The sequence below is a fragment of the Sander lucioperca genome, chromosome 11, assembly GCF_008315115.2.
Source record: "Sander lucioperca isolate FBNREF2018 chromosome 11, SLUC_FBN_1.2, whole genome shotgun sequence".
NCBI classification, from domain to species: domain Eukaryota; kingdom Metazoa; phylum Chordata; class Actinopteri; order Perciformes; family Percidae; genus Sander; species Sander lucioperca.
Genome location: NC_050183.1, coordinates 22,993,356 through 23,008,437, shown reverse-complemented (window position 1 = coordinate 23,008,437; position 15,082 = coordinate 22,993,356). Strand labels below are relative to the sequence as shown.

The 15,082-nt window shown below is 39.4% G+C and overlaps 1 protein-coding gene across 1 annotated transcript in view; it reads left to right on the top strand.

Annotated features, from left to right (window-relative positions):
- Positions 1-15,082, top strand: part of pde4ba (phosphodiesterase 4B, cAMP-specific a) — a 211,801-nt gene that overhangs the window by 49,029 nt on the left and 147,690 nt on the right. Inside the window, exon 3 of the mRNA XM_031284039.2 lies at positions 3,466-3,704. Coding sequence (XP_031139899.1) covers positions 3,466-3,704 — 239 coding nt within the window. The remainder of the gene's footprint in view (positions 1-3,465; positions 3,705-15,082) is intronic.

Genomic DNA, 15,082 nt, shown 5'->3' with positions numbered 1-15,082 from the left:
ACAGCAGTTACCAAGCTGATTTGTCTCTCAGCTGTGTTTTCTATCACCTTCAAGACAAAGAATGAGCCAGAATAGTGGATTTAAATGACAGTATTACATGTATTGTTGACTGTGAAATTTAGATGCTTCTTTAAATATGAATCGAGAAATGACAATAATTGACAGGTTCACTATTTATCAAGCACATCAGAAACATTCCAAATCATGCTTAATGTTTGACTAAAAGAGTAAATTCATAAACTACCAAATAGTGCTGGGAAAATTCAAATCTATGCATCAAGTCAGTACCTAAATTAAACAAATTAAAAAAACATTGGATTTAAAAAGAAAATCTTAATTATGTCTGTTCAGGCCACTAGAGGGCAGGACATGCTAATAGTTTGTGCAGGTACTGACCATAGACAGTATATAAGAGGTACTGACTTGAGGAGTATTCACTTCCTAGTGGTAACTTCTGAATAATGGAGTGTTTTATAAAGTTTCTAAGTCTAACGTTTTTCCACTTGTAGATTTTTAATTAATATAAAGCTTAACGTTATGACTTAATAAAAAACTAAACATTGTCTATTTTCTATAAGGCGATGGAAAAAAAAAAAGAAAAATGTATTATTAATAAGTACTATTTACAGCAATATGCAAAACAAGCCACATAACAGCAAAGACACAAAAAACTGTCTTGCCAAACCTCAAATCCACAGTATTTGCAGGCTGATTGATTGATTGATTGATTGATTGATTGATTGATTAACGTTATAATCCCTGAGAGAAATTGGTTTGCAGTATGGGCATAAAATGAAACATACACAATGAAAACATGCACAGTAAAAATAGTCAAAGATGGAGTCCACACATGGCAGACAGCCAATTCCAGTGAATGCACGGAACACAGTGCTATACAGCACAAATCTAAAGTGCTTATGCAAGTACAATAATTCAATATGAGCATAATGGTTTCTGGTACCGAATTGCTGAACAGCAGCACTCACAAATAGCATGTAAAGCATTTAGTACCAAGCTTGGTGAAATTCAAGTGTTCAGTATATAGGAACAAGTACGAAAACCAAAGTAGACAACGGCTAAATACAAAAACACAGATGAAGTGTCACACTGTAAAAATATGAGAAGTTTCATTTTTATTCAGTACAACTGAAAAATATCTGCATAACATTCTTCATGCATAAATTGTAATCTGCAATGGATGGCTGGAGGCAAACAATGCGTATGTTGAGTTTTTATAACAAAACAAAACAAAGTCCCCAAATGCATCTGCTGTATCTGCTACCACCAACATGCAAATCAAGTCTGGTATTCAGTAGCCTTGTTTACCATTAGCACTGATTGAACAGAAAGAAATAAGTCACCACCCATGCTGCTAAGAGTCAGCTACATTTGTCATATTCTGTGTGAAGCAAGAATTAATTTAGTTCGTTATGCTTCCGCTCACGATCACTGGCATTGTGTAGTTAGTTTGTTAAAGCACAGAAGCTGCCGTGAGTAAGCGGGGGAAGGCAAATGGCCAAGAAGAGCTGTTGTGGGACTAAGAGTGGGAGGCTGTGTTCAACAGAGAAAGGACTTACTACTGAAGACCCAGAAGGTATAAAGCTCAAAAATAGAATCAGGGCAAATTATTTGGTCGTTTATTTTTTCTCTGCACAACTGCCAACTCTGACTAGACTTGTACAGTACAGGACCAGGAGTAAAAACACTTCTACATCATACAGTTATTTACTGTATGAAGCTTCCTACACTATCAACAAGGAGTGGAGGTTTGTCTTGTCTGTCTCTATGTGTCACTGTCTCTCACATAATGTCAGCTGGGATTGGCTCCAGCCCTCACGCAACCCCCTCGAGGAAAAGCTTGTATATCTAATGGGTGGATGGATGGATCAAATTATCTGCTCATTATTTTCTCAAGTAATATTTGGTCTAAAAACATTTTTGGTCAGAAAATAGTGAGAATTGTCGAGCACAATTTCCTAAAGCCTAATGTGACATCTTCAGATGTCTTGATTTGTCTGAACAACACCCAAATATATTCACTGTTACATAAGACAAAGAAAAGTAATATATTGTCACAAGAAATACACAGGAAATGGGGAAAATGTGTCATTTTCACTTGAAAATGACTTGAAATATTAAGTTTTTATCAAAATAGTTGCTCATTAATTTTCAACTTTAAAGAGCCTAAAAGAAAGTGACCCATCTCTGGTTTTTGAAAATGGCTTATATCAGGTCACCCAGGAGAGACAAACAAGATAACATAGATTTTGTATTTATGATACAGTATATTTGGTTTTACTATTACACCATCTGCTACATGTTACATGTGCAGGTGACTTCTGTGCATGTTGCTGAGCACATGCGGTGTCTTTTTAAAAAAGCTTTAGCTATTTCAACTTCTAACTCCACCTACATCAAGCCTGAGCTTCCCCAAAAAATAGCAGCCTATATTTGACAAGCAGGTTATGAGTAGTTTAAGGGTAGCCTTAGGAAAAAAAGAACATTACCAGATTGGTTAACTGATTTTTGAATAACCATGTAAAAAAGGGGAAATACATTGATTTAAAAAAAAAGAAGTAATTGTGGATAAAAGGTGAGAACTGCTATTATTTTTTTTGAGAGTGTATAAAGGAGGTATTTTTTAATCCTTGTCAAACTGATAATGATTTCTGAGATGCTAAATAATTACAGCCCTGGTTTTCAGAACTATGAACGCACGCTAATGAGACAAGATTGATCATGGCCTTCAGACTTGCATGTACATTAGACTGTGCAGCTGAGAAATAAACATGTCATTTATGCCCTGCAATTAGTTTTTCTACAGACAGCACACGCTAACAAGAGAAATTACACCAGTAAATGAGGCGGAAGGGAAGAGTAGAGGTTTTGGAGGAGGGATATGTGTGTGAAGACATGATGAAAAAATAAATAAAAAGTAGACTCGTGAGATTTATGCTGGCGAATTTTAGCAGATCTTGTTTTGAAATTTATTTAAGTCATCAGAATATGGGCCTTCAAAGGTTTGATGAGTGTCATTTTTTACTAACTCCACTTTATGATGCAGATTTTCTATACTTCTATACGAGTTGATCTGAGACAACAGGTTGGGAAAAGTGAGAAGAGGTGTCAGTCATATAAATATTTTGTAATAGGTCACCAGAGAGTCTGAGGTGTACTGCTTTACTTATGCATCTCCATCTTTAGTCAGAAACAGGCTTGTGGTGCCCCTTAGTGGGCAAACAGTTGATGAGCTGGAGAAAAAAGTTGTGGTTTAGAAATTTAAACACAGGATTTTCATTGAAATGAAAGAAAAACTCATTTGATAAGTTGAGTTCTGCACTATTCCTTTCATATTCTATTCTATTGTGTCTCTATAAATTTCCACTTGTCTTTCTCTATGTGACTCTAAATGAATATTCACACTACATTTCACACACTTCTTCCTTCATTTCTTTCTCTTCTCAGGACTGCAAAGAGCCTCAAGATTGCTGCCTCAGTGAGTCTTTCACATCTCCGTCCTGCACACTGGGTGTCGACCTGCGCCGTGGCCGACGCCGTTTCTCTGGCAACCTGCAGCTTCCCCCATTGTCATGGCGTCAGGGGGAGAGGTCACGGACACCTGATGAAGAAATCATGACCAGGCCAACGTCCTTGCCCTTTGGAGCCCCTCCCAGGATAGACATCACGCCGGTTGATCCTGAATGGTGAGTGGACAGTAAAATAAACGCCAATAAAACACAACAAGCTCTATGGCAGCAGAACAAGCCCATTGTTTATGACACAATGTAAAACACAATGGACAATAGATCTAAATATAAGGCTGTTTTTCTTAGTTCCTGAGAAGTTAGTCTCGCTTTGCCAGACCTTCCTCCACATACTGCGGAGGACGGTCTGGCTAGTCTACATAGCATTCAGGATGGGAGAAAAATGCGCTCTGGTTTATTGGCATTTCTTTAAACCAATTACAATCATCATGGGTGGCGATAAGCTCCGCAAGAGCCAAAACAGCCTCGGAAGGAACGTGTTTTGATGGAGCGTGTACATTCAAAGTTCTTTTAGTTGTGCGAGAGAAAACTCAGATTGGACAGATAGTGTAGCTAGCTGTCTCAATTTACCATGCAGAGATCTGAGGAACAGTTAACCATAGTCATTATAAATCCACTGGAGTGTAACATTCCAACACAAAGAATGCGGATGGAAACGGACATCGGCGAAAAGACATGCATCCGGCGGCACCGGAGCAATCCCTGAAGTGGAATGTCGAGGATATAGACTAGGGGTGCAACGGATCACAAAACTCAAGGTTCGGAACTGTTTTGAGTCACAAATTGGATCAATTTTCGATGAGCACAAAAAAGGGGGGAATTTAAATGATTTATTAAAAATGTAATAACAACTTTGTATACATATATAGAGGTTTACTCCTCGACGCAGCGGGCCCGGGTTCGACTCCGACCTGCGGCCCTTTGCTGCATGTCATTCCCCCCTCTCTCCCCCCTTTCATTTCTTCAGCTGTCCTGTCAATAAAGGCCTAAAAATGCCCAAAAAATAATCTTAAAAAAAAAAGATTGTAATAACAACTTTTAACAATAACTTCTTTCACCAGTAAATTGCTGTTAAATGACAAAAACAGATGAGAAAAGGGTATTTTACAATAACTTTGAATGCACCATGAGGTTTACCAGTTTTAAGAAAACGCAACCTTTAGTCATGTCTGTGTTGTGACCAGTGCTAGTTTGTGTCTTTTAGTTCATAGCTTTAGCAACAGACTGTTGTACGTCCCAGTGTTGGAATCCTCTACAGTGAAATACAGACACACTTTTACACAGTTTAGCTGTCAGCATTTTAACCGTGTTTAATCCAGCAGCTAGCTAACGGTAGGCTAACATCAACGTCACCTGCTGCCAAATTAACTTGCGTGGCATGCAGTGATGCTTCTGTTGCCTCTAACGTCGGTTTCGGAGCATCAGAGAGCACCGAAATGAGGCGCCGAAATCCGCGTTGCTATTCTGTACTGTTGATACTGCGCACCGGTGCCATATTAACAACGTATTTTAACATGCGCCGTTCACGTGAACAGAAAATTGCGTTGCCTGTATCTGTTCATGGCAACCAGGGGCGTAGCACAAAATTCTGGGCCCTGTAGAAAGGCATTTTCTATGGGCCCCTCCCCGCATCCACAGCTATTCATTCTAGCATCTTTTTGGGCCCTCCTCACATGAGGGCCCTGGGTACTCAATCCCCTTTTTCCCCCCAGTCCGACGCCCCTGATGGCAACCCTCCATAGAGATTTATCAGCCTACTTTAAGTAACAGTGACAGTAAACATTTCACACTATTATTATGGTTAAACTTTGCAATTGATCCGCAGTTCATATGCATTCCGAACCGTGAGTGTTGATCCGTACGGACCACTGATCAACTATGGGACACCACTAATATAGACTCCTGAGAAGTTGTCACTGTGGAGATCAGTGCTATTCATATATTTTTATTAAAGTGCACAGGCTCCCGTGCTGACACATTCAGTAGATATACTGTATGCTATACTAGGGGGAGGGGGCAGCAGGCATACCTGCTTATATGGTTAACATCTGTGTAACTGGATAGGGATATGCTTTAGCTGATGTGGATATTGGGTTTCTTATCAGATAGATATAGCACTTACTGATGATCGAAGATCAGTTGTTGTTCCAGAGTTTCCTGCATTGTTGATGTAAGGAATTTATGTGCAGTGTGTCAAACAGCTCACACTAAATGGAATTTGTACAGCTAATTGGAGACAAAGTTATTTTATAGCAAACCACAGGATCCCCCAGTCATACTGAGCAAAGACTGGGCTTTGGAAATCCTGTTAGTATCCCTCTCTGCATTAGTGCCTGTTAATATGACACTGCCTTGTTTCATTATTTATGCACCATGCCTTCAGCACAGTTGTTGTAGAAACACACACACACACACACACACACACACACACACACACACACACACAGCAACAGGTACAACATGCAGTTTCAGATAACATACACAAACAGCAAGTGGCCAGTTCTTGGCAGGCAGCCAGTTGGCCAGTCGTCGTCCTGTCGTGTCAAATTCAGATGCTCTTTTACCTATCTAGCTAATCATTCCTGATTGGTCCTGCACTCGTGTGTGTGTGTGTGTGTGTGTGTGTGTGTGTGTGTGTGTGTGTGTGTGTGTGTGTGTGTGTGCACACGTGATGTTAACATTTTAAAACTTTAAATGGAGTTGCCAAGTGTTTAATTACCTTCAGTTAGATAAATAAGAGCTGCTGGAAAGGTTAGTGCTAATCAGTCCTGATTGGTGCTGCACTAAAGTGTATGTGCGTATATGTGTACTGTATGTGTGTGTCATGTCCTGGTGACCTTTTTTAGCTAAGTAATGCCTCCTTGTGACCGACTGTGACAGATTGTACATGTCTACAAGCAGATTAATTAAAGAGTGATCCAGATTACCATCTCAGAAGTCCTAAAAAGATAAAACTCCTGAATTTCCCAAGAAAAAATCAAAAAGTATTTTTTGTATAGCAGTAATGTTTTTCTTCTTCTTTCCTATCTTGTTGATTAATTCATGACCCCTCAAATTTATCTTGTGACCCCACTTGGGGTCCCAAGCCCTAGGTTGGAAACCACTGCTCTTGGTCACTACATTCTTACTGTGCTAGGGTCAATGCCACTGTGCCTAGAAAACAGTTGTGACCATTAATTTTAAGGAATTATTGTATATGATAGAGAAATTGTAGGCATACCCATCTTTTTCTTTTCAAAAAGTTTTAACGATTATTTTCCTTATTGATTTTATTTTTGTTGTATTAATTGATTAAGTCTATTCGATCTAATAAATGTTAGAAAATAGTGAAAAGTACTTGTTATAATTTATTCGACCAACAGTCCGAAAACCAAATGTGTCAACGAAAAGCATAAAATTCTCAGATTTGAGAAGCAGTGAAAATGTTTTTGTCGATCAGCTAATTGCTTAATTAATTAACCATTGCGGCTCTAGGCGATGCATTTAATAAGGACCTATTAAGGAAATGAATAAAAGGCATGAGAGTTGGTACACTGACATTAAACAGAAAATCCTGCTTATTAAGAAGTCATTGAGTGAATGCTTGAAGAGCTGAAATTTCTGTTTCTACCAGAAGAGTGCAGTGTTATTATGGTTTACTAGATGGGCTTACACATTTATTCACACATACAGACTGGTTACAGATTAAAGGAAAAAGCTGAATAAATGAGTAGAAAGACATAAATTCAGATGCTTTTACACCGGGGTTCACTGAATGGTTTGATGAGGATGAAAACGATGTGAATAATATGCTATAGCCTTTTTGGTTACCAGATCTCAAACCAATTTAACACCTGTGGGAGATTGTGGGTTACTCACTGCTCTCCACCACCATTATGAAAACACCAAATAAGGAAATATATATTGTTACAGAGAGTATCTATGCCAACGAGCAATGAAGCTTTTCTGAAGACTTGTGGTGGTAATTTGTAACTCATCTGAACATATGCGCATATCTGTTTTATTTTTATCGAATTTGACAATGACTTCTATTTCCTTTTGTTAACAGCCAGTTTATTGGTGGCTGTACAGTCCGCTCGGGCAACTGCAGACTTTATAGCAGGTGTGTGGTGTGTGTCAGTTGTTAGTAACCCTGGTGGTGAGACAGACATGTTTCCCCCAGTGTTCTTTTCCCTCCTGGCCTTCTTGTCTTTTAAAAAGCTATCACACTATGTCTCCTTCAGGCATCACTGCTGCTATATAACATCAGGGTCAGCAGAACCTTACTGAAGGTCCTCAACTCAGATTACTCCCATCTGTAGTGAAGCCTAAAGCTGGAAGACGTGCGTGCGTGCGTGCGTGCGTGTTATATGTTTAATGTGTTTAATGTTTCAGCACAGTTCCTCGTCTCCTCTCAATCCTCCCTTTCTCTTGTATTTATTTAAGGTCTTTCATTAATATTTAGAAGGAGGTGGAGGGAGCAAGAAGTTATTTTGGGATCCAATTATTTTCCTGCTGATGTACACAATTGTTTTAGAGTGCCTTATGGATTGTGTGTGTGGTCAGTTGTGCTGCCTAAGAAAAGCCAGTGTGGTGCAGAAGGAAACTGTAAATGAGTGTCAATGACTGAAAGTCGGCACCTACTCAAAATACTGCACAGGTGTGTCTATCAGAGTGTATCTTGTGCATGTTTAGGACAGAGACATTGAGGGGTAGAACAGAGCTAGTCTGGATTGACGACACTTCATTTACTGAATAATCGCCAGAACATCCGGTGCCCCTGGATGTTCCACCGGACGTCCCTCACCTTGCAAAACTCAGTGTGTTTTGGGAAACCTTTGAGCTAGCAAGCTATGCGCTGAAAATGGCAAGTTTTGAGGAACATTTGGATTGTGCAACAAGGCAGGCCTGCTTGGTTCTTTCGGAGAATGATTGTAAAGATTTACAAATAATATGTTTGCAGTATTTACTATCTAACTGGGACGTTTTGGAAACGATTGTCTATGAACAAAATACACACGGCAATACACTGGTAAGAGCTAATAACGTTAAACCATGTATCCAGCTAAATTAATTAGAAATGCAAACAACCCAGAGGGTTTTTTTCTCCTATCCAGGACTGTATGTTTGGAGGGCCCTGACCTTACTTGCAGTGCGGTGGAGAAAGGTCTGGCAATGTGAGACTAGAACAGAGCTAAATGAAAGGCAGTGGATGCATTTACATTTGCACACTAGTAATCAGACCTTGACCTGATGTAGCTTTAGCAGTTGCCATGATTCAAGATTCAAGATTCAAAATCCTTTATTAATCCCACAATGGGGAAATTCACACTTCATCTATATTTTCCTAATCGGGCAAAGACAGGTAATCGCAATCAATACAAACAAACATGTCTGTTAGTTCTGTAATCATATTCGGGTTGTGATATGGCAATCACCTCATGTCTTTTGACTGCTGCCTACAGCTAACTGATGGTAAACTTGCATGAACGCCTGCACAAGATGAAAAAACTAGTTGGTAGTATTCATTGTATTTGTTGGTTAAGACAAACACCGTAAATTACCATACCCGGTTCATGTTACTGTGAATCCAGTTTGATTGACTTTGGCTCTCCAGTGTCCAGCCTGTTTGAGTGAGAGAGAGTGAGAGAGAGTGTGAGAGAGAGAGAGAGAGAGAGAGAGAGAGAGAGAGAGAGAGAGAGAGAGAGAGAGAGAGAGAGAGAGAGAGAGAGAGAGAGAGAGAGAGAGAGAGAGAGAGAGAGATATCCCACCCTCTTATTCAGGAAATATTGTTTGCTTATATTCTTTATAACTGCAGAGCAAAATAATACAAGTAGCAGAGAAGGAGAGATGCTGCTTTGCTATAGTGAGTGCAGGGCAGTGATATGGGATTCACAGTAAAGTTATTGATAAAAAGCTACATAATTAACAACTCTGTGTGTTTATTTGTTTACAACTCTCCCCATGCTATTTCCTGTCCCCTTTGCTTTTGGCCACAATACATGAGTAAATATTGGCAGGTGACTACAGCTTTCGCCTTACTGCATTTCTTTCTTCTTCTAGTATTCACAAATGCCAAACAAACATCACAAATGTTGACCCATAGCCATTCACAGTGTTTACTCAAGAGAAAATAGAGAATAATCAAATGTGATTTATTCTGCTTGAACCCAGCACCAACATTATTGTGTTCTGTAAGCCTATTAATAGAGTTCTGTAAGATGTTGTAGCATTTTGTAATGTAACTTTCTGATCTGTAAATTACGGTGGCCGACAGGGGCAAACGCCCTGCAACTTAAGAAAACACACGCAAATAGACAAAACACAAGCAAATTAAGAAAACAACTTCATTAATTTGACAACACATGTGCATCATTCAGCAAACGCGCTGCAAATACCACAACACAACCAAATACATAAACGCACTGCAAATATGAAACGATGCAAAAAGAAAAGCACACCAACCCAGAAAAAAGAAGCGATGCAAAAAGAAAAACAACTTAATTAATTTGACAACACATACGCAGCATTCAGCAAACGCGCTGCAAATACCACAACACAACCAAATAGATAAACGCACTGCAAATACACACAACACAACCAAATAGATAAACGCGCTGCAAATATGAAACGATGCAAAAAGAAAAGCACACAAACCCAGAAAACAAATGCAACAAAAAAACGCTGCATCCAGATTACACAACGGAAGTTCTCCAGACCTCTAGAGGGAGCAGCTAGTGGAACAGCTAGAGAGAGAGAGAGAGAGAGAGAGAGAGAGAGAGAGAGAGAAAATATTAAATATTAAATCTATGTTTGAGATCTGTTTTCTCTCGTTTGGTGGGTGTGTCTCGGCTCAGGTCACAGGTAATACTCAATCAGCAGAGACGTCTGTAAACTCGTGGTGATAAAACATTTAAAACTGCATCAGCGTTTAACATTGACGTTTGTTTAAGCCACATGAGAGGGTTTAATTTCGAGGTCCGAAATTACTGAAGTGTAGGCCTCCTCAAGTGTAATATTGTGATTATACAACAACGGTTACCAACAAAATAGGTGATCATCTGTATTCATATTGTGGAGCAATACAAAATACAAAAACCAGACAGGATTTCTAGTCCCTCCCTGTTAGTAAACCAGCCAATTTACCGTGGGATTTATCAAACTGAATAAATCCCGCCCGCACATATAAACACAAAACTGCTTTGCTAACTCCAACGTGTTGTAAGTAAGACATCTGCTGAAAAAGTTATTGTATTCATCAGCATGATTGCCGTACTGTTTAGTTCACAAACATCCAACACACCAAAGTACAAACACATAGCGGACCAGACGTGAGCTTTTATTTTGAAAAGCCGAAGCTCGGGGACAGCACCAGCCGGGAGGGCATGAGACGGGAGCATAGACTGTATATTAATAATATATTATGTTATTAATAATAATAATAATAATAATATGAATTTAATGTCGGTTAATAACGGTCAGAAATCCAGCTGTTCCACTTAGCTGCTCCCTCTAGAGGCCTGGAGAACTTCCGTTATGTAATCTGGATGCAGCGTTTTTTTGTTGCATTTGTTTTCTGGGTTTGTGTGCTTTTCTTTTTGCATCGTTTCATATTTGCAGCGCGTTTATCTATTTGGTTGTGTTGTGTGTATTTGCAGCGCGTTTATGTATTTGGTTGTGTTGTGATATTTGCAGTGCGTTTGCTGAATGCTGCGCATGTGTTGTCAAATTAATGAAGTTGTTTTTCTTTTTGCATCGCTTCTTTTTTCGAGGTTTGCGTGCTTTTCTTTTTGCATCGTTTCATATTTGCAGCGCGTTTATCTATTTGGTTGTGTTGTGTGTATTTGCAGTGCGTTTATGTATTTGGTTGTGTTGTGATATTTGCAGCGATAAAGTCCAACCCAGCGCTCTCTGTGATGTACAATGAGATAATTTCCCACTATGAATGAATTTTGTCATTTCGGATCCCTCTCCAAATTTGATTTGAAACTATATTTGGATTCATTCTTCACCCTGGGTCATGATGACACTGGTCAGATTATGACTCGTCTGCACTCTGTGTACTTTCTTTGTGCAGTGTGTTGTTCTCTCTGCTGGTGTTCCAGACGGCTTTGGTGTGGGTGTGAGTAATCCGCACAGCCAGTAAGCAGAAATGGGATCTTACACTTTTCATTTTAGCACGCACACAGACCAAGGCAGACCAATTCTGCACAAAGATTGTATTTGTCTTAATGTGATCTTCCAGCTATTCAGTTCCAACCATAGGCCTACCATGCATATAAAAAGTATTAACCCACCTTGGACTTTAGCTTTGAAAATCAGCAGACTCACTACATGTTTTGCACACAATTCGACAGAAACAAAACTTTAATTTCAAAGCATTTAATTCTTTCATTCTGCTATAATTGAGTGGAGTTTTGTGCAGCTTTTAGTAACTTTATCTGAGTACATTTAAATGATCTTTTTAGTTAAATAGGTGGGGCTCTTGGTGCAACACTAATATCAATCTATGGGGAGGGAAAATGCTGCTCACCTCAGCTTCACCAGAACAACAACCGTCAACATGCATCTAATTTCAACATCATTTTGCGCGATTATACAGCTTAGCTAGTGGAACATTGGATGGTCAAATATGATCCAGTTTTATGCTAAATCCTTGGAATGAGCAGTCATGTGCTCCACAGTTTCATCAGCTTTGGGAGAGTTTTGGTTCAGAGGAAAAATAATCTGTTTTTATCTGTATTTACCTTGGCTACTCTGGTTGTCAGTTTGTGTTGCATGGCAATCCTCTCCTATCCTAATGTGTGAGTTTGAATTAAACGTCAGAGTAGTTAAGTCTGTTAGGCTGTGAGTTGACAGCGATGTTAATAGGATAACTGTCTTCATGCTACAATATACTCAAACATCCCGGGGAGAAGTCTGTAGCATCACTCTTTTTCTGTTCTTGATTGTACACAGAAGAAATAGTAAGAGGTCACCTTCAAATCATAATACACTTTGTTCAGTGTTTTCTCCAGCTGTTTCAGATTTCTCCAGGAACCACATGTAACCCCTTTTCTAGTGTTCTCTGCTGTCTTTTTACTCATATTTTTCACTATGTTTGTTTTCTATTTTATAAGCTTTGATCCTTTGTTTCTATTTGCATTGATCGCTTGGATATAATTCATATGGATACAAAATTCACAGCCTCCCTTTATTGTCTGCTTTCTCTTTGTGTTTGCCCCCCTCTGTTTTTCCATAAACCTTTGTGAATGAGCACATGTCTGTTAATCTGGGCCACAATGCAGTAATGTTTTACACTTTTCTGAGAGAGATAAAGCCTGAGAGGGAATAAGGACAAGATGGATTTATGTTACCAGAGATGGAGATGCTACATTAAGTGCTCTCATCTCAAGACGCATGCATTCCTGATCACCTGCTTCTGACCCACACACTCATGACGAACACACACACACACACACACACACACACACACACACACACACAGGTCCTGAGGGTGTTCTGGTTGCCCTCCTTAGGTTTTAACTGTGGGAGACCAAAGACTAAAGCAACATGGGGCAGGCTGAGGCATCTTCCTTGCATGTTGTGACGTTATGGAAAGTGACAGGTGGGGCTTAGAAGGGCAGGGATTCTTATAAGATGTTTAACCCTATACTCATTCAACAATGTAGGGAGATTAGATAAAAAAAAACAATTGGCAGGATATTGATTGATCAATTATATCATCTGCTTCCTCTACTACAACTACATTGATTTAAACAATTGGCATAACATGTATCAGAACAAGAGCCCTACATGGATCTGTATGAAGCTAAAACCAGTGTCACCACTGACTAAGCAGAAAAGCACAGTGCAGCAAAGCAAAATGCCTTTGGGCTGCAACTAACAATTTATCAAACATTTGATCTGATTGTTCATTTTAAAAGATTTCACTGGCAGTGAATGTGAGACAATTGTTCATCACAGTATCCTAGAACCCAATGAGACATCTTCAAATTAAAAAAACTAAAAACCCCAAAGGGTATTCAATTTACAATGATATTAAGAAAAAGCAGCAAATCCTCACATTTGAGATGCTGAAACCAGCTTTTTTTTTAGCCATGCCAGTGGAGTGACATGTCGTGACAGTCAGTCTGTCCACCACTTTGGAGTGAAATATCTTAACAACTATGAGATAAGAGAACAGACATTCGTGGCCACCACTGGATGGATCCTATGTGCATCCATGTACGGTACTTTCATCCAAAGTGCTGCCAATGGGAACATCAAATGATGTGACATGAGACACAAATGCTGCCTTAATTTCTTTGGCAATCAATGCTCTATAATCACAGCACAGGAATGGTCGGTCGGATCTGTGTGCAGTGCCGACTGGTGCACTATTTAATTCATTAAGATAAATTAGGGCACTCATTTTTGTGTAAGCCAGTCTTCACTTTGCAACCATATAATCTGTTCTAAATGAGCTCATCGTTTCCTACATCAGACTACCACTCATATCCACAGTCTTTTTGAGAGTGTTTCACTTTTAATTTTTGCTATTTCAGTTTCTCTCTTATGAGCGATGCTGTCACGGTGCTTGTAAATGTTTTCTTTTGTACACAGCTAATCACTGTCCCATTAATCCATTCCTCTGCAAAATGCACACCTTTCATCTTATCATCAAGCAAAAAAAAGGCTTTGCTCCTTTGCACACACAGCATCCAACATTCCCGTCCCAAACAAAGTCCACAGCTTTTTCTCCTTCCAAACTCTTCCCCTGTGCATGTCTCCAGTTATGGGGAAGATCAATCGAAGTTGCAACGAATGCTGCCCCAATCGTGCCCCACACCTGCAAGTTTGTCGTCCTCTCTCGAGCTGCTGTTTTCTAATGAAGCCTCAACTTTGACTTCAACGGTTATTTTACCAACAGTAGGAAATGTGGCAAAGAGCATAACTAACACTAATGTTGCACTGGATTATCTGGTTTTGGTTGTTACTTGACACGGCAGAGTCCTCGTTAGCCCTGCTAGCATTGCTATCTTAGGCTTTCTTGGTAAATCCAAAGTTAATGAACTTTTGCTTGCGTTTGTGTCCATTTTGACATTTGTCCATGGAAAGTGACTGAATCTTCTGGCTTCAAAAACATTCACACGCTGTGTATAACAACCAGTTTACCTACGAGAATTGGATTCTACCGGGATGTATTAGTCTGTAAGAAGATACAGGTCTGTTATTTTTAATCCTGTGCCCACCGTTGTGTTTTGTCAAGTATTTGTTTAACCTGTTTGCAGGTGAAACTTTGATCATTAGTACTTGGATATAAAACAGGAGAGTGACAGAGGAAAAAGAGCCAGGGAATGCCATGCATCATTGGCTGATTCTAAACCACTGACTGATGCACACTCCTAGATGACGCATCATATTAGTACAAGTGTTTTCTTCTTTATATACAGGCTTGGTAGGACTAAGTTTTATTGGCAAGCATTTTGTGAGAAAGCACTCCATGCTTCGATGGCTCAGAATCATCAGTGACTCACAACCAAAACAAATCAGTCCACAGAGCAGACGAGCTCATA